Source organism: Delphinus delphis, chromosome 20 (genome assembly GCF_949987515.2).
Source record: "Delphinus delphis chromosome 20, mDelDel1.2, whole genome shotgun sequence".
Lineage (NCBI taxonomy): Eukaryota > Metazoa > Chordata > Mammalia > Artiodactyla > Delphinidae > Delphinus > Delphinus delphis.
In genome coordinates this window covers 45,033,553-45,055,903 of record NC_082702.1, presented here as the reverse complement: position 1 = coordinate 45,055,903, position 22,351 = coordinate 45,033,553, and the positions used below count along the sequence as shown (strand labels likewise).

The following is a 22,351-nucleotide window of genomic DNA, read 5'->3' as shown; positions in this document are numbered from 1 at the left end:
TGATGGAGAGTACAGAAACAACAGCACTTGAAAAAAATACTTAATGGCATGCCAAGTTTCCATCTTGCCTATACTGAGCTCCACTGCAGCACTTCCAGCAGAAAGGTGATAGGGATTAGATCTGTACAGCGAAAGATCACTCTAGCTGTAGGGTGGAGCAAAGACTGGAGGGGTGGGATTGGAGGTGGAGGGAATAGTTGAGGGGCTGTCGGCAGAGATTCAAGCAAGGAAAATTGAGAGTCTGAGCAAAGACAGTGGCTATGGACATAAAGGGAAAGGGAGCAAAGTTGACAGTTACTTACGGGTAGAACAGACAAACCTTGGTGATCAATGTGATACAAGGAATACAGACCAACAGAAGACACCCTTTTATTCTCCCCAGATTTCATCCCCAGACCAACAGAAGACACCCTTTTATTCTCCCCAGATTTCATCCCCAGCAACTCCTTGACTGGGCCATCATGGATCACCTGCAGCAGTCTCCACTGATTTTTGAAAGCCTGGAGGCAGAATCCTCAGATCACATCCTGTCCTGACTCCAGGTAAGGCATCATCCAACAATGTCAAGCTCCTGAACCACCAAGAACTTACAAGTTCTTGTAAGGAACTTCTTCTTGTAAGGAACAAGGAACACCTGGCTCTATTTCCCATTTTCTCACTCACTCTGACGTGTAAAGGAGACTTAAGCAAGCAAGAACCAACAAGAAACTTAAAACCGTGTTTACCTTTTACGTCCTACTGACCTACCTTAATTCAGCGTGTTCTCCCAGTGTTGACTGAAATAGATACTTCTAATACAGAGATAGGGGCTATCCTATTTCCAGGGGATCCCCACCCAGGTGTCCTCCCTCAGGGCCCAGCTCAAGGAAGCAAGTTCTACTGAAGGCCGTTGTCCATTTGATAATAGGATTTACAGCAACCAAGATTCCCTTCCTGGCATACTTCTTCAGAAGGTCTTGGCTCCCTAGGATGCTAAGGTCCAACTAACTGCTACCGTCTACAGAGGCTTAGCCCAAACAGAAAGCTCCGGTCCTCCAGAATTCATTCTTTAAACCCAGCCGCTTAGCCAGTACCCTGGTTGGGACTGACACCAGGCTTTGGTAAGCCACACAGGGCTGGTGAACAATGGAGGGAGTGTAACGTCACTCAAGTTTCAGGCCTTAACATCCACACTGCAGGCTGAGGCATACTGAGTGAAATGAGGAGTGCTGGAGCCCCTATGTGAAAAGGAACGCACGGAAAGCTGGACTGTGCTTTTAGTGTCACTGTGGACAGGAAAGACAGGTAGCCAAGTACAGCAGTTGAGAAACTCCAGTCCTAGCACACAAGGGGTGATGGTCTGGGTGAAGGTAGCAGGAATGCGTAGTGTAACCAGCATAGAAATCCTTCTTGGTCTCTTGAGAAAATCAGACTCTGGTTCAGGGGCTGACCAAGGATTTCTTCACCATTCAGATGGGTCCCCAGACTGTAAAGATCCAAGAGCAACTGATGGAGCTCAGAGCTCTGCTGTATAGTGGTCCCTGGGAGAAAGCTCTCTCCACAAAATCACAGTTTGGGAAGCACCTGAAGTGCATGCAGACTTTTGTAAGGATTCTTAACTTGGGACCCCTTGAAATTGGATGATTTGCAAATGTGCGTTTTTCTAGAGAGAAGGTCTTTATCTTTCATCAGATTCTCTGAGACTCAAGAAGAAAGGGACTGGAGGAGCCGGGCGTCCCGGGCGAGGGGCAGGCGGCTGTACCGGCCCCGGTAGCCGCGGGCGGCGCAGCCCGGTCCCGGCCGGGGGTCGCCAGCGAGCCGCCGCCGGCTTCATTCATTCCCGCGGCTCCGCCTCCTTTCCCGGGCTCAGGCGGCGCGTCCGAGAGGATGGCATTCCCTGTGGATATGCTGGATAATTGCAGTCATGAGGAAATGGAAAATTCTGCTGAAGATTACATGTCAGATCTCAGGTGTGGGGACCCTGAAAATCCTGAATGTTCTTCTCTTCTCAATATTACGATTCCTATTAGCCTGTCAAATTAGCTTTGTACCTCTCTATGGTGGAGATCAGACCCAGAAAGTTCTTGCTCTTTCTGCACCCGAGGACTCACTCACAGCTGCGGCACTTTACCTTGCTGATCGGTGGTGGGCTATTGATGATACTGTGAAAACATCTGTCCCTTCTAGAGAGAGACTTAAGCAGGTGAGAACTCTTGGGGAGAGAGGGGTTCTGTACTGAATCGAATTATTTACAGAAAGCAGGAAATGGAGAGAAATGAGATCCCATTCCTGGGTCATAGCAGTACTGATTATGCTAAGATTCTGTGGAAGAAAGGAGAGGCCACTGGGTTTTATCCAGTTAAGCCTACAGGAAGCACATGTGCCTCATTTCTTACCCAAAGCTACCAACTGCCAGTTCTTGATACAATGTTCATAAGAAAGAAATATAGAGGCAAAGACTTTGGGCTTCATATGCTGGAGGACTTGTTGATTCCTTCACAGAAGATGCACTTGGCTTGTGGTATCCACTGACCTCTCTTATGTACACAGCTTGCAACCAGTACTTTGAAAAATATCCAGGAGACCATGAACTGCTTTGGGAAGTTGAAGGTGTTGGACGCTGGTACCAGAGAATACCAATCACCAGAGCATTACAAAGAGAAACATGTAAAATGACTGCAGTTTCTCAAAATGAAGCTAAAAGACCTGTGTCTGGAGAATATGGTCTTGCATCTGTTCCAGACTATGAAACAGGAGCTGAAGACAGTTTGTCTAGTGAGATGCAGCTAACTATTGATTCTCTAAAAGATGCCTTTGCAAGCACTTCTGAAGGTCACGATAAAACACCTGTTTCCACTCGTACTCGAAGTAGTCATCTAAGCAGCCAAAGATTGGAAAACGGTTTCAGGATTCTGAATTTAGTAGTTCTCGAGGGGAAGACGAAAAGACTCCCCAGACTTCACCTACAGCTTCAGTGAACAAATTGGAGTCTACTGCACAAATATCAGAGAGCTCAGAAAAATTCTTGGAAGAAGAACCCTAACAGACTGTGATTGAATCTGAAGATGAAAGTAGTGATAAAAATGTTCGACCAGCACCAGAAACCCAGCCAGGCCTGGAAAAGCAAGAAGGTGAAAAGGAATCTGAATTAGAGCCTATGAATGGTGAGATAATGGATGATACTCTTAAGACTTCACCTATAACAGAAGAGGAGGACTCCACTAGTGAAGTTTTAAGTGAAGAATTAAAATTGCAGTTTTGGGGCTTCCCTGGTGGTGCAGTGGTTGAGAGTCCGCCTGCCGATGCAGGGGACACAGGTTCGTGTCCCGGTCCGGGAAGATCCCACATGCCGCGGAGAGGCTGGGCCCGTGAGCCATGGCCGCTGAGCCTGCGCGTCTGGAGCCTGTGCCCTGCAATGGGAGAGGCCACAACAGTGAGAGGCCCGTGTACCGAAAAATAATAATAATAATAATAAAAATAAAATATAAAATATAATAAAATTGCAGTCTTTTAATGCCAGTGAAGACTCTACGAATCTTGTTCCACTGGTGGTAGAATCTTCAAAATCTCCTGAGGCTGTTGCACAGGATAAGACTTCACATGTAACTGACTCAGAAATGTTGCTAGATGAAGGCCCATCTGATGACAAGGGGCACACTGAAGAGAGGCTACCTCTAGTTTCAAGAAAGAAAGCACATTTTGGGAGTTCAGACAATGTGGCTACTATCCCAAATGAAGAATGGTTTTCCAAACTCCGTAATAACTGAATTTTCTGAAGAATCGATTCCTGAAAATGTGTCACTCAACACTACTGCCTCATTGGAAGACCAGGGTGAGGAGGGGGCAGCCGAGCCTCAGGAAACACCTCCAGCTCTTCCTCAGAGCTCTTTAATAGAGGTTGAACTTGAAGATGTGCCATTTGCACAGAATGCAGGACAAAAGAGCCAGTCAGAGGAGCAGTCTGAAGCATCTTCTGAGCAACTGGATCAGTTGACACAATCAACAGAGAAGACTGTGGATAGCAGCTCAGAGGAGATAGAAGTGGAAGTGCCTGTGGTCGACAGGCGGAATTTAAGAAGAAAGGCCAAAGGGCACAAAGGACCTGCGAAGAAGAAAGCCAAGCTGACCTGAATGAGGAAGAAATGCGGATAACATAATTGTTGTTTTTAAAATATGGCAGTGAATAAATAGCATGGGGCACAGGACAAAAACTCCAAATTTTCAATTTGAACTTATTTATGATGCTGCTTTTCCCTCCCCTGTAGGACCTAGGATACACCGTTCTTTTTAATTTTTCAGGCTATTTTGTGTAAATACAATTTTTTTCATTTTTATTAACAATGTTTCGATTTTGGGAAACCAGATCATACTATATTTTCTTTAGCAGTTGGGGATATCTGACCATTAATATTTCAGAAAATATAAATTAAAAAATGTGAAAGTAGTAGGGTTTCCATCAATTGTAAGGATCACAGAAATCTTTTATACTAAGGGTTTTAATAGTAATCTCGGTGAAGGTTCTAGAAGTTTTATCTTAAATTTCAAAACTAATCACCATTTTTTAAAATGTAGGCATGCTTAAACAAAAATGTCAGTAAATTAGGATAAATGCAACTTCAACTAAATGAGAGCACAAATTTGGAAATTTATGGTCAAAGGTTTATGAAGGTGGTATTTGGGCCTCTTAGTTCTTAGTTGTAGGTGCAATTTCTTCCTTTGACTTCAATGTCTGTGGAAAGGCACAAACAAAATCTGTTTCCAGTTCACTCTTGATAACATCTGATATTAATAGTACTGCTAGGGATTTAACTCTGGCCTGTAGGCACTCGTATAATTATTTAAAATTTCATTTGAATCTGGGGACTGTACTTTTGTCCTCACCCAGTTAACATGTATACTTTAGAAGTGTGAGAACCCTTCCTAAGGCTTCTCCTTAATCCTGCCACTGCCTTTATTCTAGAATCTTCGTTATATTCCCCTCACTTTCATCCACTTCCCTAACTCATGGAGTGATTCCTGTCAAAAGATCTTTTTGCCTGCCTGTCAGCTTATGCCCTTGGCTTCCATTTTTGGTAGGTTTGGAACTGCGTCCCACAATCTTAGACCTAGAGGGCAGGAATAAGCTGCCCTAGGAGCCATAGTTACAAGAGCTTAAATCAGATTGGAGGCTTCATTTGTCCCTTTTGGCTTGCTCGCTCTTGATTTGCTCTGTGCGGACAGGTTACAATCTAGCCTGCGTGTACATTGTGGTTGCCTTTGCCTGCGCAACACAAAGGCCTTTGCCTGGGTAAACTAAAAACAAAAAACATCCTCAATTGTTTATTTTCGTAAAATAATTTATTTAAAAATGAACAAAATGGTTATTCTTAGAATCCAAAGAGAATCTTAAAACAATCCTACTCTTTGGAAGTATTATGTGTACTCAAATTTTCATGTAAGTTTGGGAATGCTTTGAGGCCATTTAGATTGTTTTTGTTTTGTTTTGTTTTTTTGCGGTACGCGGGCCTCTCACTGTTGTAGCCTCTCCCGTTGCGGAGCACAGGCTCCGGACGCGCAGGCTCAGCGGCCATGGCTCACGGGCCCAGCCGCTCCGCGGCATGTGGGATCTTCCCGGACCGGGGCACGAACCCGTGTCCCCTGCATCAGTAGGCGGACTCTCAACCACTGCACCACCAGGGAAGCCCTAGATTGTTTTTAAAACTAATTGGTCCTTACATGAAAAAAAATGTGTTATGACTTTGTGTCATTATTTGAGGTGCTAAGGATTGATGTTGAAGGTTTATTCAGTCTACAGTCAGGTGATACTAAATTTTATTTTGGGATGTTGGCATTTTAGGAAGATTTAAAGTTGAGATAAAAATCTTTAGCAGACAGGGCTTCCCTGGTGGCGCAGTGGTTGGGGGTCTGCCTGCCGATGCAGGGGACGCGGGTTTGTGCCCCGGTCCGGGAGGATCCCGCATGCCGCGGAGCGGCTGGGCCCGCGGGCCATGGCCGCTGGGCCTGCGCGTCCGGAGCCTGTGCTCCGCGGCGGGAGAGGCTGCAGCGGTGAGAGGCCTGCGTACCACAAAAAAAAAAAAAAAGGTGTAGTTTAAGACTGAGCTCACTGACAACTCTTGATGTGTGAATATAGTTGCTGAGGTTTACAAAAAAAGAAATGTGCAGTTATTCATATATGACCACTAAGGACTCGCAGTATAAATTTACACTTGTTAAACTTGTTTGCTTTAAACAGTAGGTGCATTTTAAGCAGTTTCAAAACTTTCTGTTCAGCACACAATTTTTGTCCATATTATCTCTGACAGAAAATGTTATTTTGGACTCTCAACCACTGCGCCACCAGGGAAGCCCCCTGAAACAGATTTTAATGTAAATAAAGAATTTATACTAACATTACTCATCTGTGTAACAGTATTTTAGAAATTTCTGCCTTGTATGTCCACTAGTAGCAATACTGTGTTTGGAGTGTTAACCTAGTCTTTCATGGGTGTGATTAGTTACAAATGTTTATGCTTCTGTTTGCATACTTAGTATCAAGCTTGATTTGTACAAGATAGTTTAACTTGCTTATTTTTGGTTGTGAAAAATAAGCAAATCTCAGTTCTGTATCCAGTGCTTACCTTCAGTCCATTTTTTTTTCTTTCACCCTCCAAAACTTGTCATTCACACATTCCCCATTTCTATTAGCGGCAAAATCATTTGTTAAAATCTAATTGTAAGGAAGGTTCTGCTTCTGTTATCCTGAAGTAATTGTATCATACTGGATAGTAATTCCCAAGGAACTAGCCTTTCTTTTCCTTAGTGTCTGTGTGTTCTAAAACTTCTAAATCTACAATTTAGAAAAGATGTTACATTATTCAGAATAGCGAGACTTACTCAAGTACTTACGATTGTTTTCTTGGTAGTTTCTTTTTTCTAATTTTTTAAAAAAATTTTAACCGTAGTAATTAAACCTGTATTTTGTGATTGTTTCCTGGTCTGTGTTTTGAAATTCCTTCCCTTTTCCCTAATATCGTTGGTGAAGATGTGTTTAGATATTGAATTTGTTTAGACACTGATTTTGTTTAAGGCACAATTAATCACATTGTTTGTATTTTCAAGACAGACTTAAAAAAATAAACAGAATTGAAAGCAAAAACAAAAACAAGAAAAGGACTGGATCTGTACAACCTTATCTGCACTTTCCAAAATGGTAGCATTAGCCACATTTCAAGTGTCCAATGTCCACAAGTGGTAGTTGCCACTGTATTTGTGCAAAAACATTCCTCACCACAGAAAGTTCTATTGGACAGTGCTGCCTTAAAGAAATGGTCCATGGTCATGTAGCAAGGTAACATTACCTGATGAGTAAGCCTGGGCTTTCAACAGACCTGGGGTTGAGTCCAGATTTTGCCACTATAAACCATGTAGCTGTGGATACATTATTTAACTTCTCCAAACCTCTATTCCATCATTTGGAAATTATGAAATTTACCTCCTAAGGCCATGGCAAAGACAATGTGATAACCCAAATAAGTGTGAAGTATAGTACCTGGTTTGTCGCAAGCTCTGAAGGAGCAGTAGCTACAATGATCTTCTTTCATAACCTTCACGCTCCATAATTCCTTTTTGGAAGTGCCCTCTGTTTTGGATACCCTGAGTTTTCAATTAATTACCTATTTCTTTTTTTTTTTTTTTTGGCTGTGCCACACAGCATAGGGGATCTTAGTTCCCCAACCAGGGATTGAACCCACACCCCCTGCATTGGTAGTGTGAAGTCTTAACCACTGGACTGCCAGGGAGGTCCCATGAATACTTATTTCTTAACGACTGCTTCCAGCCAGCCTTTCCAGGAGTTCTTCCTAACTGACTCATGAATCACAAATTAAAGAGGCTAAGATCTGTGGTATTACACGAAGGAAGGAGGTGTGATGGCTACTTGCACTGAGCACTGTGGGAGGTGCTTCATTAATCATTAAGAACATTGTGTTTGGGACTTCCCTGGTAGCACAGTGGTTAAGAATCTGCCTGCCAATGCAGGGGACAAGGGTTTGATCCCTGGTCCAGGAAGATTCCACATGCCGTGGAGCAACTAAGCCCGTGCACCACAACTACTGAGACTGTGCTCTAGAGCCTGCGAGCCACAACTACTGAAGCCCGCGTGCCACAACTACTGAAGTCTGTGCGCCTAGAGCCCGTGCACCGCAACAAAGAGTAGCCCCCCTCTCGCCGCAACTAGAGAAAGCCCACACACAGCAACAAAGACCCAACACAACCAAAAAAAAAAAAAAAATCACTGTATTTGTCACAGAATTATATGCAAATGCAATAAGGAAAAATTGGAAACAATCTAAACATCTGTCAATAGAATCCTGGAATACTGGCATATGATAAATCCATTCAAAGTAATGTCTCCCATAAATATGTGTTGAGATGGGTAAATGCTCACAATATAATGTGAGTGAAAAAAGCAGATCTAACCCCCACGACCCAGCCTCTATTAGAGACACATGTATAAACGTGTGCCAGGAGACATGTCAAGAATATTCAGTCATAGTTCCAAACTATGAACAACTCAAATGTCCATTAACATGAGCATGGACAAATTGTGGCATATTTATACATGGAATATTACACAGTAATAAAAAAAAGCCATAACTGTATGTAACAATGTGATGAAACTTACAAGGATAAAATGAAATGAAAAAAGCAAATCTCAAAAGAATACATGTGCTATAATTCTACCTAGAAAGAGGTTAATTTGGGGAAAATTCAATTGTACTGCTTAAGGTGATAAACTATATGGAAGAATAAGGAGCTGCTTACCTTGGAAGTGGTCACCTCTGAATGATGAGGGAAGGGGGAGGACGTGAGAGTGAAGAGATACTGAGGCAGCTTTGGCAATGTTCTGTTTTTTGGGTGTTTTATTTTGGAGTGGTAGTTCCTTTATATCATTTGTTAAATTGTACCGTTATACCTTAATTTTAATTTCATAATTTAAAATGTTTTAAAGACTAAGGAAAAATAAATACAAAACTATATTTTCAGTGTGATCCCAATTATACAGATTTCTGCAGGCTTGGGAAAAACGATCAATGGTGCTCTTCTCTCAGCAGCAAAATGTAAAGAGATTTGTGTTGTCTTCTTTATACATTTTGTATTTTTAAAATTTTTTATAATTAACAAGTATTACTTTTATAGTAAGAATAAAAGCAGAACTACCAACGGCCCAGTTTTGCTCTTCAATTTACGTCTCTGCAATGGAGTCACCTCGAGGAAGAGAAATTTCTCTTCCACCTGCTAGAGAGAAACAGGAAGGGAGAGAAGGCCACACGACTGAAATCAATACAAGGCACCACCACAGGTGGTGCTTATGGTGCTTATGATAAGGCCTTAGGGGGCTCAGCTGATTGAAACCAGCAAATATACTGCCTAGATTATCCCAGGACTCACACAACTCTGCCTGTTCTCTCTTTCAAGGCCTTGGAAAATAAGCCAACAGCCGAGAAAGAAAAAAAGAGGTGTTATTATGATTCTATAATAACTACCACTTTTAAACTCATTATTGTCATAATATTGTGTTAGGGGTGTTATATGCATGAATCCAATCCTAACATTCACAAGAATTCCATTAGGTGAACATGTATTTTACACTGATACTTTACACCTTATTTTACAGTGATATTCTAGGGCTCAGAGAGGTGGAATGACTTGCCCAGACGTCTGACTCCAAAATCAGTCGCTTTTACACTCCACCACAATTTACCTTTATTCCTGTACATGTTGTAAAAAGAGCTTCCTCATCTTGTTTTTCCTTCCTCATAGCCAAGATGAGCCAAGCGAAATGTTGGTTCTATCTTCCCCAGGGAGTGGCAGTCCATTTAATTCCAACAATAAACTCGCCTCCAGGAAGAAAGGACTATATAAAGGTCTGTGTGAATTACACAGTGATTATGAAGTTAATAATGTGACAAATCCAGTGGCTGAATCTATGACTACCTGACATAGTCCAAGAATATACAGTGTAAGAGGCTCTTAGCCGCCCACGAAAGAGAAGTCAGTTTGTGCCTGTGCTACACTATAGGCGACTTCTCTTCTGGATCTCCCCTCTCTGTGAAAGGGAGTAAACATTTATCGAACAGTTTCTGAATTAATCAGTGTCCTGGAAGCTATACAGGCTATTTTTCGTGGCTGACTCAAGGCTTGGGACTTCTGGTGTGTTGCTTTATATAATCTGGCCTTTGACCTGAAGACTTCCCTTTATTGATCTGCATATTTTTGCCTGTACAATCAACCCTTCCTCCGTATCTGCAAGGGAATTGGTTCCAGGACCCTCGCTGATACCACGCTCAAGTTCCTTATATAAAATGGTATAGTATATGCATATAACCTATACACATCCTCCTGTATACTTTAAATCATCTCGAGATTACATTGTAATACAATGTAAATGCTATGTAAATAGTTGTAAATACACTGTAAATGCTATATTAATAATTGCCTGTGCCTGGCAAATTCCAGTTTTGCTATTTGGAACTTACTGGAAAAAAATTTCCCTGGAAAAAACCAGAGAAGCTCTAAGTTTAATTTAATTGAATAAAAAATTCACCTAAACTGAGTCACTTTGCTATAGAGCAGAGATTGGCACAACACTGTAAATCAACTACACTTCAATTAAATATATATATATATTTAAATTCACCTATCGAGACTTCTCTGGTGGCGCAGTGGTTAAAAATCCACCTGCCAATGCAGGGGACACAGGTTCGATCCCTGGTCTGGGAAGATCCCACGTGCCATGGAGCAACTAATCCCACGCACCTAGAGCCTGTGTTCCACAACAAGAGAAGCCACCGCAATGAGAAGACCGCGTACCACAACGAAGAGTAGCCGCCGCTCACCACAACTAGAGAAAGCCCACGCGCAGCAACAAAGACCCAACACAGCCAAAAATAAGTAAATAAAAATAAAAATTCACCTATTGTTTTACACTCACAACAATCATGTAAAGTAGCTCAGAGTAGTTGTGTGATTTGCCCGAGTACACACAGCTAGTAAGAAGATATAATTTTTCATGATAACTTGTTTCTTTTTTTCTTGAGGGGGAAATTTCTTTTCCCGTACCCCAACTAAACGCCAATACATATGTGTCCTCCCATAAAACGAGTTATTACATCTACGTAATAGCTCTAGTTACTACCTCCTGCAAGAAGGGTGAAGATGTTGAATAAGACACAGAGGCCAAAAAAAATGTTTTCTCCCTAAATCCAGTGAAGTGAGCAGGAAGGTGGAATCCAGAAATCGCTTCCAGGTTTTCTCCTCTTTTTGCAGCAGAGATAAGAGCAAGGTTTCACACTGTGTCCATTTTGGCTGTCACTGTCCTGCGATTTCCCTATCAACCTCATCTACTTCTGGGGTCCCTTTTCTTTTTCCAGTTTGCCCTAAGGTAGTTAACCTATTCAGCTGCCTTCAAGGGATCTACATTCCAGGATCGCCTCCCAGTGGTGGGAGAGAATGCTTCCTCCTTTGCTTCTCCGGGCCCCGCCCACTCCAGCAGAGTCTCCCCACCCCTTGAGTATCTCAGGGTTAAAGCTGCTAATATCAAGTCTCTCTGGGAGCGATGCTTTCTTAACCCTGTCTTGGAAGGTGGGTAATATTTTGCCAGAGAAAGAAGGCAGTGGAATTTGCTCTGAGTAGGGATGGTTATGCAAGATGCAAGGAGGAGGAGGAAGCTGAGAGGAGAGTTGGTGAGGCAGAGGACAAAAGCTGCACAACTTGGCTAGCAGTGAGCCTTTAGAGCAGTGGGGAAGCCTAAGCCATTAACAAGGTAAGGAGAGAATTTTCTCTACACCTCCAAAGCAGGGCCATTATTCCCAGGTTCTTGGGGCGGAGTATCAGATAACCTGGGGCAACTAAGCTGGGAATTTTCTGGGCGATGGCGGAGGGGAGGTGTTGGTGGGGGCTTGAATCAGAATCACCAGGATAATCTTCCCCGAAAAGCACAAGCTGCCTGCCAGCAGCTCCCCTCTCCCCACCCAGCTCTATCCCTAAAAGAGTTAAGAAAGAGCCTAGAATGTGAGTAGGGCTATTCCGATGTATATTTTTGTAGCTAGTCCCCCTGACGTGTTTTACTCATTCAGATGCTGGCTTTGGATCTCTGTACTTCTTGCAGCTTCTCCTCTGCTCAGGTGTTGGGGAGTAGGGACGGGAGGTGCTGGGAGCTACAGATTTTCTCTAGCTCAGGTAAGATTTAGTGTGATAACTGAATTCTCAGACCTGGGACCCAAAAGATCCGGGTCTGATCAGACGGGGCTATTTCTATCGTTGAGTCAATTAATTAAAGTTCACTTATTCTGAAACACAGGTGTGGCTCATCACTGTTCTATATATTTAATTGGACTGTTGTCATTACGGTGGCTGAAAGGGCTTTCAAAGTTGTGGAGCCCTGTTCAGATGTAAAATAAGATTAAATTTGAGACCAGTGAGTCAGCCAAGGTAGAAGAGACTTCTATCTTGTAAGGCTGTGGATAAGTCTGGAACTTCTAATTGGAAGTTAAATACTTTTATATGTGCAAAATAAAAAAAAAATATCTTGTCCTGCTTTCCTTACCCAGGTCAGTGAGGGCACCTCAAATAGTAAAAAAAAAAACGCTACAAATGTTTGTTCATTCAGTCATTCATTCAATAGATGTTTCTTGAGCCCCTACTAGACGCCAGGCACTGTCGTTGTTACTAGAGACACAGAAATTGCAAAGTCCCTTCAGTCTAGTTAGAGCTTGTTATTGTACGGATACCCTTTGCCCAGGTGCTTATCTCACAGGTTTCCAGGTTCTGCAGCTATATGTGTGGATGCAGGTCTCCCCGATCCAGCTCTCCTCTCTCTCTGTGCAAATGTCTTCTGCCATCTCTAATTTCTGGTTTGGGGGGCATAATCTCACTGGGAAATATAAATTAGAAATTTGTCGGCGGCTGGAATCCAGGGCTCTTAAATTGATGTATGTTTGGTTTTTTCCTCAGAATTCATGATTTTGTTTCTAATAGGCTACACAATATGGACTTGAGGGTCCTCTATAATTCAGCCCTCTGTAATCAGGCTGCTGGGTGAGTCACCCATCCTGGTGCCTCATAGTCCCTGTGCCTGAAGTAGGTGCTACATCACTATCACCCTTTCGTGATGTTTTTCAAGGCAGCAGTGGATGAGGGGGAGAGCTGAGGGGGAGAAATGAGAGACAGAAGAGAGAGGCCACTTACTATCAAGACCAGGCTAGCACATTCAGGATTAGATAACAGGGAGGGCAGGTTCAAGCATGCAATCAAATAGCCAAAAAAGAACACTCAGGAAGGTGGACTAGGGACTCTGAGATGGAAGTCACATCACAGACCGCTCATAAATGCTTCCTGACCCCAAGGACTACAGAGGAGGTTAATATAGGACAGCTGGGGAGAGATGATGGTTAGAATAGAGGAAACTGCCATGAAAAGCCTTGAGTTTCCTTGTCTTCCCGGAGCCACCTCTACCACTGATTCCAGGGACTGCAGGGATAAGCTTTCCCTGAGACACACCCTAAAGTGTCCCCTGACTGTTCTCATCAGCCCCATCATGGGTTGCTTAGATCCAGGTTGCGTCTAGATCCCAGTGACAAGAGATGGGACTCACTTTACAAAAGCATACTTTCCTTCTGGCCGGGGAAATTGCTCATGGAAAGAAAAAGCAGAGAAAGCAGTCAGAGTGTTTCCTTGGGAATTCCTGAGAACCGTGGTCTATTAAAGCCTGAGGACAACTGGGGATGAGTTCAAAGGCCAGGCTCCAGCTCTGGGAGAGAATGGGCATGACACCAGGTGCTATTGGCAGGCAAGGAGGGCTCAGAGCATGCTAGCCCTCTCAAACACTGAACTGGCCCAAAGCCAGATAGGGGGAGGGAGGACGTACTTTTGAAAGGTCTACGTTGCTAGTCCCTAGGAAATGTTAGCTTTTTCCTGAGCCGATTATAGGCCCTGCATATAAAATTCTATCCTTATAATTATACACAGGTCAAGTTCTTTCCTCTCTCTTTTGCTCCATTATTTCCTATCTTTGTTCCAAACTTTTCCTCATACTCATAACTGCCTTTGGGAGAAGATCTCTTGCTAGTCATTTCCTCAATACTTGGGGGGCTGGGGGGTGGGTATTCTTGAGCCATTGTCAAAAATGGCTTAGTTTCTAATCATTTCCTCTTGGGCTCAAGTTTAAAAGAATAGGAACATATCTTAGCCGGCCCCATTCTAACCTTCAGGGTCAAGACAAGGATTCCCATTTATCGACATTTTCCTGGCATACAGCAAAGTGGGTTTTTTTTGGCACGTAGGAGAGATGATCCTCACTGGATCTTCTGGCACATGTGGAGGAAATGCATTGTTGTAATGAATGAAAGAGAGGGGTTTCTGGGCCATTGCCACTCAAGGTTTGGTTGAGGTCATTACACACTTCCTAGAAGGTTCGGGGGACTTCCAAGGGAAGTCCATGGGCTGGCAAAGCATGCTCTACCTCTTCAGGAAGCAAGCTATAAACTCCAAGAGTCACATCTGTGACTGCCCGATTCCTCCTCTAAAATTTACTCTCTAGAATCTCTGGACTTCTAGACACACAGAATGGTTTATGACCAATATGAAGGCTGTCTGGACAACAGATCCCAAAGGTACACATACCTGTACTCTTTGATTCAGCAATCCCACTTCTGGGGAGTAAGCTTACATACTTATATAATGATGTATGAACATAAAGGTCATTATTGAAATTTTTGAAATGGCAAAAGACTGGAAACAACCCAAAAGCTCATCAGTGTGGACACTGGTTAAATAAACTGTGGTACATCTATACAATAAAATTCTACACAGTGGTAAAAAGGAATGAGGAAACGCCTTATGTACTCCCATGGAAAGCTCTCCAAGGCACATTGTTAAGTTAACAAAGCAAGTTGCAGCACAGTGTGGATAACTTGCAACTTCTTGTGTTATCAAAAGGGGAAAAATTAAGAATACATAGACATTTGAATTTTCTTGTGTACGCATAAAGCAACTGAAAGGACACATTAAAAAATGAACCCAGGGGCTTCCCTGGTGGCGCAGTGGTTGAGAGTCCGCCTGCTGATGCAGGGGACACGGGTTCGTGCCCCGGTCCGGGAAGATCCCACATGCCGCGGAGCGGCTGGGCCCGTGAGCCATGGCCGCTGAGCCTGCGCATCCAGAGCCTGTGCTGCGCAACGGGAGAGGCCACAGCAGTGAGAGACCCGCGTACCGCTAAAAAAAAAAGAACCCAGTTGCTATTTGGGGGCAAGTTGGGAAATGGGCAGATGGAGGACAGGTGTTGGAAGTATATATTTCACTGTATAGTGATGATAAAACACCAGCTCGTAGATAAATACTAGCTGTCAGTAAATAGAGAAGAGATTATTGATTCAGCAGCTGGTAAAATTCTTAGGTGTTCTTTCCCCTAGAAAAATTCTATGACCCTTCTAAAAAGTATGTCATACAAATAGCTCTAGAAATTTTCCAATTTATGACTATAGGTCTCCTCCAGAGACATAACTGTTGTCATAGGATTTCCCCTCACCTAATATTCAATATGTAAAAGACCTGGAGTGTGACAGGCTAGGCTACAGGCTGGGAAGCACTGTCCTTATTCCCTTCCTGCATGTGGAATCTTAGGAAGCCTTCTTTTAAATTCTGAGTCTGATTTAATGTCCATGATAATGATACTCTTAAAAACAATTTGAACCATGTGACTATTAGCTATTCAAAACTTTAAAAAAATTGGTGATGAGACCTATCACCAGGAGAATAGCATATCCTAAACCCAGCTGCAATTACTGTCTAGAAACATATTTTCTCTTCTTTATTAAAGCTTGAAGGAAGAATTTCTTGAGTATTGAGTGATATGCAAATTAGCACCTTGCTACTGTTAACATTTTACACTATGTGAAATATCTATTATATTTCTCAATAGTTATTTATGTCAGGAAGTCACCCAGATTGATCCAGAGTCATCTCAACCCATAGTTAAGAGCTCCCCTGGAATAATATTCTAGCATGGCACTGGGAACAGTGGTCTTTTCACACAAAGCCCTGGTGTGAAGGGAGTAAGTTCAGCGTTGCCACCAGTCTGTTTAAGCCTTAGTGTAAATTACAAAGTGAAATTCCTTTCTCTAGATACTTAACATCTAAGAACTGGAAAACCATCCTAATGTACTTATCCTACTGAACCAAGATACTTAACTGTCACCTACCAGACGTTTTGTTAAATAATAAATATCTTAAATTCTTGATGAAGTGGCATTCCCTAGGGTTGGGCAGTATACAACATGCCCAACTGTACTGAGCAACCCTGAGTAAGTTGTGTCAAGTGGTCAAACATTACCCCAAGAAGCAGCACAGTGGCTAACAGGCCACAGCATCACTATTGCAGCTCTTAGGTTGGCTTGCCACAGTTTCATACAGTTGGCTGCTAATGCAACAACGATTCAACCCAAATCGATTCAGATAGTTTATTACATACACAGACACGAGGACAGCATTGGGTCAGCTCCTCATGTCCCTAGTCCCACAGGATGAGACCAAATCAGAGGGGATCAGATGATAGGTGCCACGGGCACTTTGCCACTGAGGAGACAACTCCAAACCAAAGCCAAGCAGTTTTATACTCTGCAGCCATATCCTTCAGGGTATTGAAAGTCCTGTGCTTAATTGAGATGAAGGAGGGTAGTGAGAAATGGCCTTGGCACTATCCCTCACGATGGGGGTGGGTGGCCGGGCCTCAAGGCAGCTCCTCAGAAGTCAGCTTATCTCCTGTAGTTTCTGAAGGAATCATGGGGCATTCAACCAAAACTTGGGTCAGACTGTGGTTAAGCTTTGCCTACATGGCCTGTGTGAAGACATGTGTGTCACCAGGGTGAACCTGTTTTCCCTATATTCATGAAATATGGCTGAGTTCACACATTTTTGTAGCTCCATGGACAAGAAGGACCAGGAGGGAGGAAGTAAAGAGACTAAAAAGAAAGAGCTTAAAAAGAAATAGTACTTATTGGGCTTCCCTGGTGGTGCAGTGGTTGAGAGTCTGCCTGCCGATGCAGGGGACGCGGGTTCGTGCCCCGGTCCGGGAAGATCCCACATGCTGCGGAGCGGCTGGGCCCGTGAGCGATGGCCGCTGGGCCTGCGCGTCCAGAGCCTGTGCTCCACAACGGGAGAGGCCACAACAGTGAGAGACCTGTGTACCAGAAAAAAAAAAAAGAGAGAAAGAAATAGTGCTTATTGACACACTAACTGCAAGGGACAGGAATTAATTTCGAGAAGGATTTGTGCAATTCATTGCAAGAAGGCTCCAGCATTCTACATTGTCCCTTGGTGCGGGTCAGGGAGAAAGTAGCTTTGGCTAGAAATGGGATGGAAGCCAGATACCAAAACATTAGCCTAACATAGCCCCTCTGCTTGTTCCTTGAAGGTCTTCTACTTCAGCATGACACCGCCCCCAAAAATGAAGCTACTACTGTTCCTGGCTTCCCAGATGGCTGTCTTTGTTCTATTCATCCTTCTGTACTCCCACAACTTCAACTCCCTGCAGATGAAGGAAGAACCCAAGCCCGCGTACATGCATGTGCTCATCCTGTCTTCGTGGCGCTCTGGCTCTTCTTTCGTAGGGCAGCTTTTTGGGCAGCACCCAGACGTCTTCTACCTGATGGAGCCTGCCTGGCACGTCTGGATGACCTTCACACAAAGTACTCCCCAGAGGTTGCACATGGCAGTGCGGGATCTCATACGGGCCGTCTTTCTGTGTGACATGAGCGTCTTTGATGCCTACATGAAACCTGGTCCCCGAAAACAGTCCAGCCTCTTCCAGTGGGAAGGCAGCCGGGCCTTGTGTTCTCCACCTGCCTGCAACATCTTCCCGCGAGATAAGATCATACCCCAGGCTCACTGTAAGCTTCTGTGCAATCAAGAGCCCTTTGAGGTGGTGGAGAAGGCCTGCCGCACCTACAGCCACGTGGTGCTCAAGGAGGTCCGTTTCTTCAAACTGCAGGTGCTCTACCCACTGCTGAGAGACCCTTCCCTCAATCTGCACATTGTGCATCTGGTCCGGGACCCCCGGGCGGTGTTCCGTTCCCGAGAACACACCACGGAGGAACTCATGATTGACACCCACATTGTGATGGGGCAGCATCTGCAGAAACTCAAAAAGGAGGATCAACCCTACTACGCAATGCAAGTCATCTGCCAAAGCCAGCTGGAGATCTACAAGGCTGTGCAGTCCTTGCCCAAAGCCCTGAGGCAGCGCTACTTGCTCGTGCGCTATGAGGACTTGGTCCGGGACCCCCTGGCCCAGACTGCCCGAATGTATGAATATGCAGGGTTGAAATTCTTGCCCCAGCTCCAGACCTGGGTGCACAACATCACTCGAGGCAAGGGCATGGGTGAGCATGCCTTCCACACAAATGCCAGGAATGCCCTCAATGTCTCTCAGGCCTGGCGCTGGTCCTTGCCTTATGAAAAGGTTTCTCGGCTTCAGAAAGTCTGCAGGAATACCATGAATTTGCTGGGCTACCACCTTGTCACATCTCAGCAAGAGCAGAAAAACCTGTCGCTGAATCTTCTGTCTACCTGGAGCCCCGCTGAGCAAGTCTACCAAGAGGGCTGAGGAGGCTCTGTCTCCACCTGGCACCCGCTTCAGCCATGTTAACTGATGGCAGCTTCTGAGCCTCGACCGTGTGTGTCAGCGTACGCGTGAGCATGAGCTGTGCCCAAACATGTTCAAGTCGAGAAATCTTTGCGTCTCTGCTCATATCTAGAGAAGAGACCTAGGACCGTTATGTGAGGGGCACGATCCAGCAACAAAGCAGAAGTAATGTCTTTATTCTCTTCTTGGCCTTCTTACCTATGTATACCTCAGAGACTTTGTGGTCTGGGCCCTATGTGGCACCATGCAGTATCACTGGAGTAAATCCATAAACTCTTCTGTCCACATCTTGCCCGGCGGGAAAGGAGAGAGACAGGAAAAACCAGGGAAATAGGTCTCCCACCAAACAGTCCATCAGCACATTCAACAGGGATGTGAACTCTGAGCCCTCAGAGAATGGGCAACAGGGTTGGATGCTTACCTGTGAGCTTGGCCATCACAGCTATCCATTACCACAAATATGGAACAAAATCTCTGCACAACAGAGGAAGCTTTTTTTTTTTTTTTTTTTTTTTTTTTGCGGTATGCGGGCCCTCTCACTGTTGTGGCCTCTCCCATTGCGGAGCACAGGCTCCGGACGCGCAGGCTCAGCGGCCATGGCTCATGGGTCCAGCCACTCTGCGGCATGTGGGATCTTCCCAGACTGGGGCATGAACCCGCGTCCCCTGCATCGGCAGGCGGACCCTCAACCACTGCGCCACCAGGGAAGCCCCCAGAGGAAGCTTTTAAGTTCACGGGATGGCTGGGCCCAATTTGGACATCTGTTCCCCTCAGTGTTTTCCTATTTTAACCTGTGAAGCTGCCATCTGTTAACACTAAAATTCCAAAATAAGGTTCTGTTTGGAGTGTACCTTTTTATGCTTTCTAATTACTTAGTAGTAAATGCTCATTCTTATAGGATCCTAACTAAGAGCCTAAACATCTTTACAGATTTTTTTGACTGGAATATTTTACTTTTTAATTTTTAAAACATTTTATTGAAATATAGTTGATTCACAATGTTGTGTTGGTTTCAGGTGTATTGCAAAGTGATCCAGTTATACATATATATATATAAAAATATATATATTCTCATCTTTTATTATTATCTATCACCCACACATAGAAAAACATGTTAAGACAGTGTTTGGTTCAGATGATGGACTAAGGTCTAAACTGATCAATACTGATCGATACACTGTCCTCTTAAGAATTTGTAGAAAGTAGACAGCTAGCAGCTAAGCCCTTTCTTGTGTGCAGCATAAGCTATAGTAATACCAGGTGGATCACTCTAGGTTCTGGAGTTCTTTTAATCTCATACCTCAGCCAGAGGACCTCGGTTATAATACGATTGGTGCTCTTCAGCTCTTCCTGGTCACCTCCCCTAACAAGAAAAGTTGTTTCCCCCAATCTTTGCAGGATTCCCCAGATCTAGTTTGTGTATCAGAATCATCTGCTAAAGATGTGTTTTGCCATGCCCTACCTCAGCTCTGCTGGAAATGGAATCTCCCAGGAGAGGCTGGGATTCTGTATGTTTATCAGTTGACTCTGTGTAACTCTTCCACAGCCAGCCTGACGATGGTACACCCTGCCCTGGGCAACAGCACTCTCTGCCTTCTTGTTCCAAGACAGGTGACTTTTCAGCACATGCCAAGTATCTAAGCGCTTCCTCCTCACACAGGTGCTGTCCTCAGGTTGGAAGGAATAGGAAGGTCTCTGTATGTCTGGAACTGCGTGAACCTCTGGGTCCTGACTTTCGAAACATTTCACTTTATTCAATTCTGAGATACCATTATTTCATCTTTCCTTTTGTCCCCACGCCCACTTTTGACATGGTCCTCGCTTCACAAAGCTCCCTTGGTGGCAGATGGGAATTCTCCCGCTCCATTCCGCCGAGCAGCTCTTGGGCTATACCACCACCTGAGATGCTTGAGGAGGCACCTTTGCCAGCTGGGTCTTTGACGTTAATTTATATGGGCTTTAAAGGAGTGAATTTATCCTAATACCTAAACCCAAGCCACTCTAGACCCTCCTCGAGAGCCTAGAATCTCCCAGGTAAATGCTTCTTGCCTCTCCAAACCTTCCAAAACTATGAAAATTTCCCCAACGTTGAAAATAAGGCCAGGGCAGTAGGTAAGGGTGCAAACAGAGTGAAGAGGGCCAGTGAGGAGGAGAGACAGTGATAGACTCGAACATCTCTGATTTCCCCTCTGACATTTCAGCCTCTACCTGAATTGTCTTAAAGTCAGCAACTTCCTTAGGAACCATCTCTGTGGGATGCTGGAGTACAGAGCTGCTTGCTTTTCCATCTCCAAATGAGTTACCCGTCCCAAGACAAGGAAAGAGACTAGCCACATGGAGATCTCAGGATCTTATTTAAGATCTACTTTAAAACAGCTTTAAATTTCCTATATTCCAAGTCCTAAGTCAGATGAGGTCCAGACAGCTAGTAGCCATCCTCTTGAAAGACAGCCTATACACTACCCTATATAGGAGCCACTGGCAGCTGTTTAGATTTAAATAAGTTAGAATTAAAATAAAATTCAGTTCTTCAGTTGCACTAGCCATCTTTCAAGTACTCAATAGCAACGTGTGGCTAGTGGCTACTGTACCAGACAGCACAGATATAAATCATTTCCATCACTGCAAAAGTTCTATTGGACAGTTCTGGTCTAAGTTAATTTCTATTTGTTTGTAGCATCTTATCCTTAACCTCAAATTGCACCCTGCCCAAAAATGTTTAGAGAATATATAACAATACTATAATGGCACTTTTATATAACATAAAACTGTGCAGTATAAAATCATGCTACATAACCTCTAAAACTCTGACCTAGTCGCGCTTCCTTAGGCAGCAGCCATGGTGGGACAAGAGGATCCAGTGCAGCGCGAGGTTCACCAGGATGGGGCGAGCTGGGAGTACATTGAGGTCATCACCAGCAGCAGCAAGAAAATCGCAGACTTTCTCCACTCGTTTGATATCGCAGACTTTCTCCACTCAAGACTCGCAACACTAAACGAGAAACTGACAGCTCTTGAACAGAGAATAGAGTACACCGAATGAAGCGAGGGTGACAAGTGGTGAGACTCTCACCTATAATTGTGCCATGCTGCTGCTAGGAAGTTGCTTTTGCAGAACAAAAAGGCCTCGTGGGAAAGGCCCCAGCAGTCTTCAGTTCCTTCCTCTCTCCTTAAAGAACAACAGGGCTTATTCCTGTTTTTCTTTATTTCAAAACTGTGACCTTTGTGCTCTGCCATGTACACCCAGCAGTGTGATGTGGTGCGTGGGAAGGAGTCCAGGGGAACTCTCAGAAACAACAGTAGGCACTTTACCTCTTCAGTAACACTTTGTACAACTACTTGTCAACACATTTGAGGCGCTAAGAGCCAAAAGCCTGAGACTCTGTCCAGGTCCTCCCCACCTTTCTCTCTCTCTCTCTCTCAGCCTTTCCTTACAGCTCTCATTGCCTCTGCATTGCTTCTATAAATAGTCTGTCTCCTCCCCAACTTTGGCCAGGGGTGGGAAGCATTCCTGGCTGAGGAGCCCTGGTGAGGTGGCTGCCAGAGAATGTTGTTGCTAACCCATCAGTTTCTTGTCCTTTTGGGAAGGTCAAGGCCAGGCCTCCACTTGGCTTGAAAAGGGACATTTTCAGAGTTTTCTTTCTGTCACTTGAGGTGTCTTAACCTTTCATATTTCCCTAATAAACTCCTCAA

The 22,351-nt window shown here is 44.2% G+C and overlaps 1 protein-coding gene and 1 pseudogene across 1 annotated transcript; both read left to right on the top strand.

Annotated features, from left to right (window-relative positions):
* Window positions 1-1,850: 1,850 nt before the first annotated feature.
* Window positions 1,851-4,110, top strand: LOC132416340 (soluble lamin-associated protein of 75 kDa-like; annotated as a pseudogene).
* Window positions 4,111-17,312: 13,202 nt separating this feature from the next.
* CHST4 (carbohydrate sulfotransferase 4) lies at window positions 17,313-18,619 on the top strand. Its single transcript, XM_059999250.1, has one exon. The coding sequence runs from the start codon at window positions 17,444-17,446 to the stop codon at window positions 18,617-18,619; it is 1,176 nt and encodes a 391-aa protein (XP_059855233.1). The 5' UTR covers window positions 17,313-17,443.
* The last annotated feature ends 3,732 nt before the right edge of the window (window positions 18,620-22,351 follow it).

Bases quoted from the DNA above. Each gene is read 5' to 3' on its own strand.
- CHST4 (XM_059999250.1), top strand. From the start codon at position 17,444: ATGACACCGCCCCCAAAAATGAAGCTACTACTGTTCCTGGCTTCCCAG.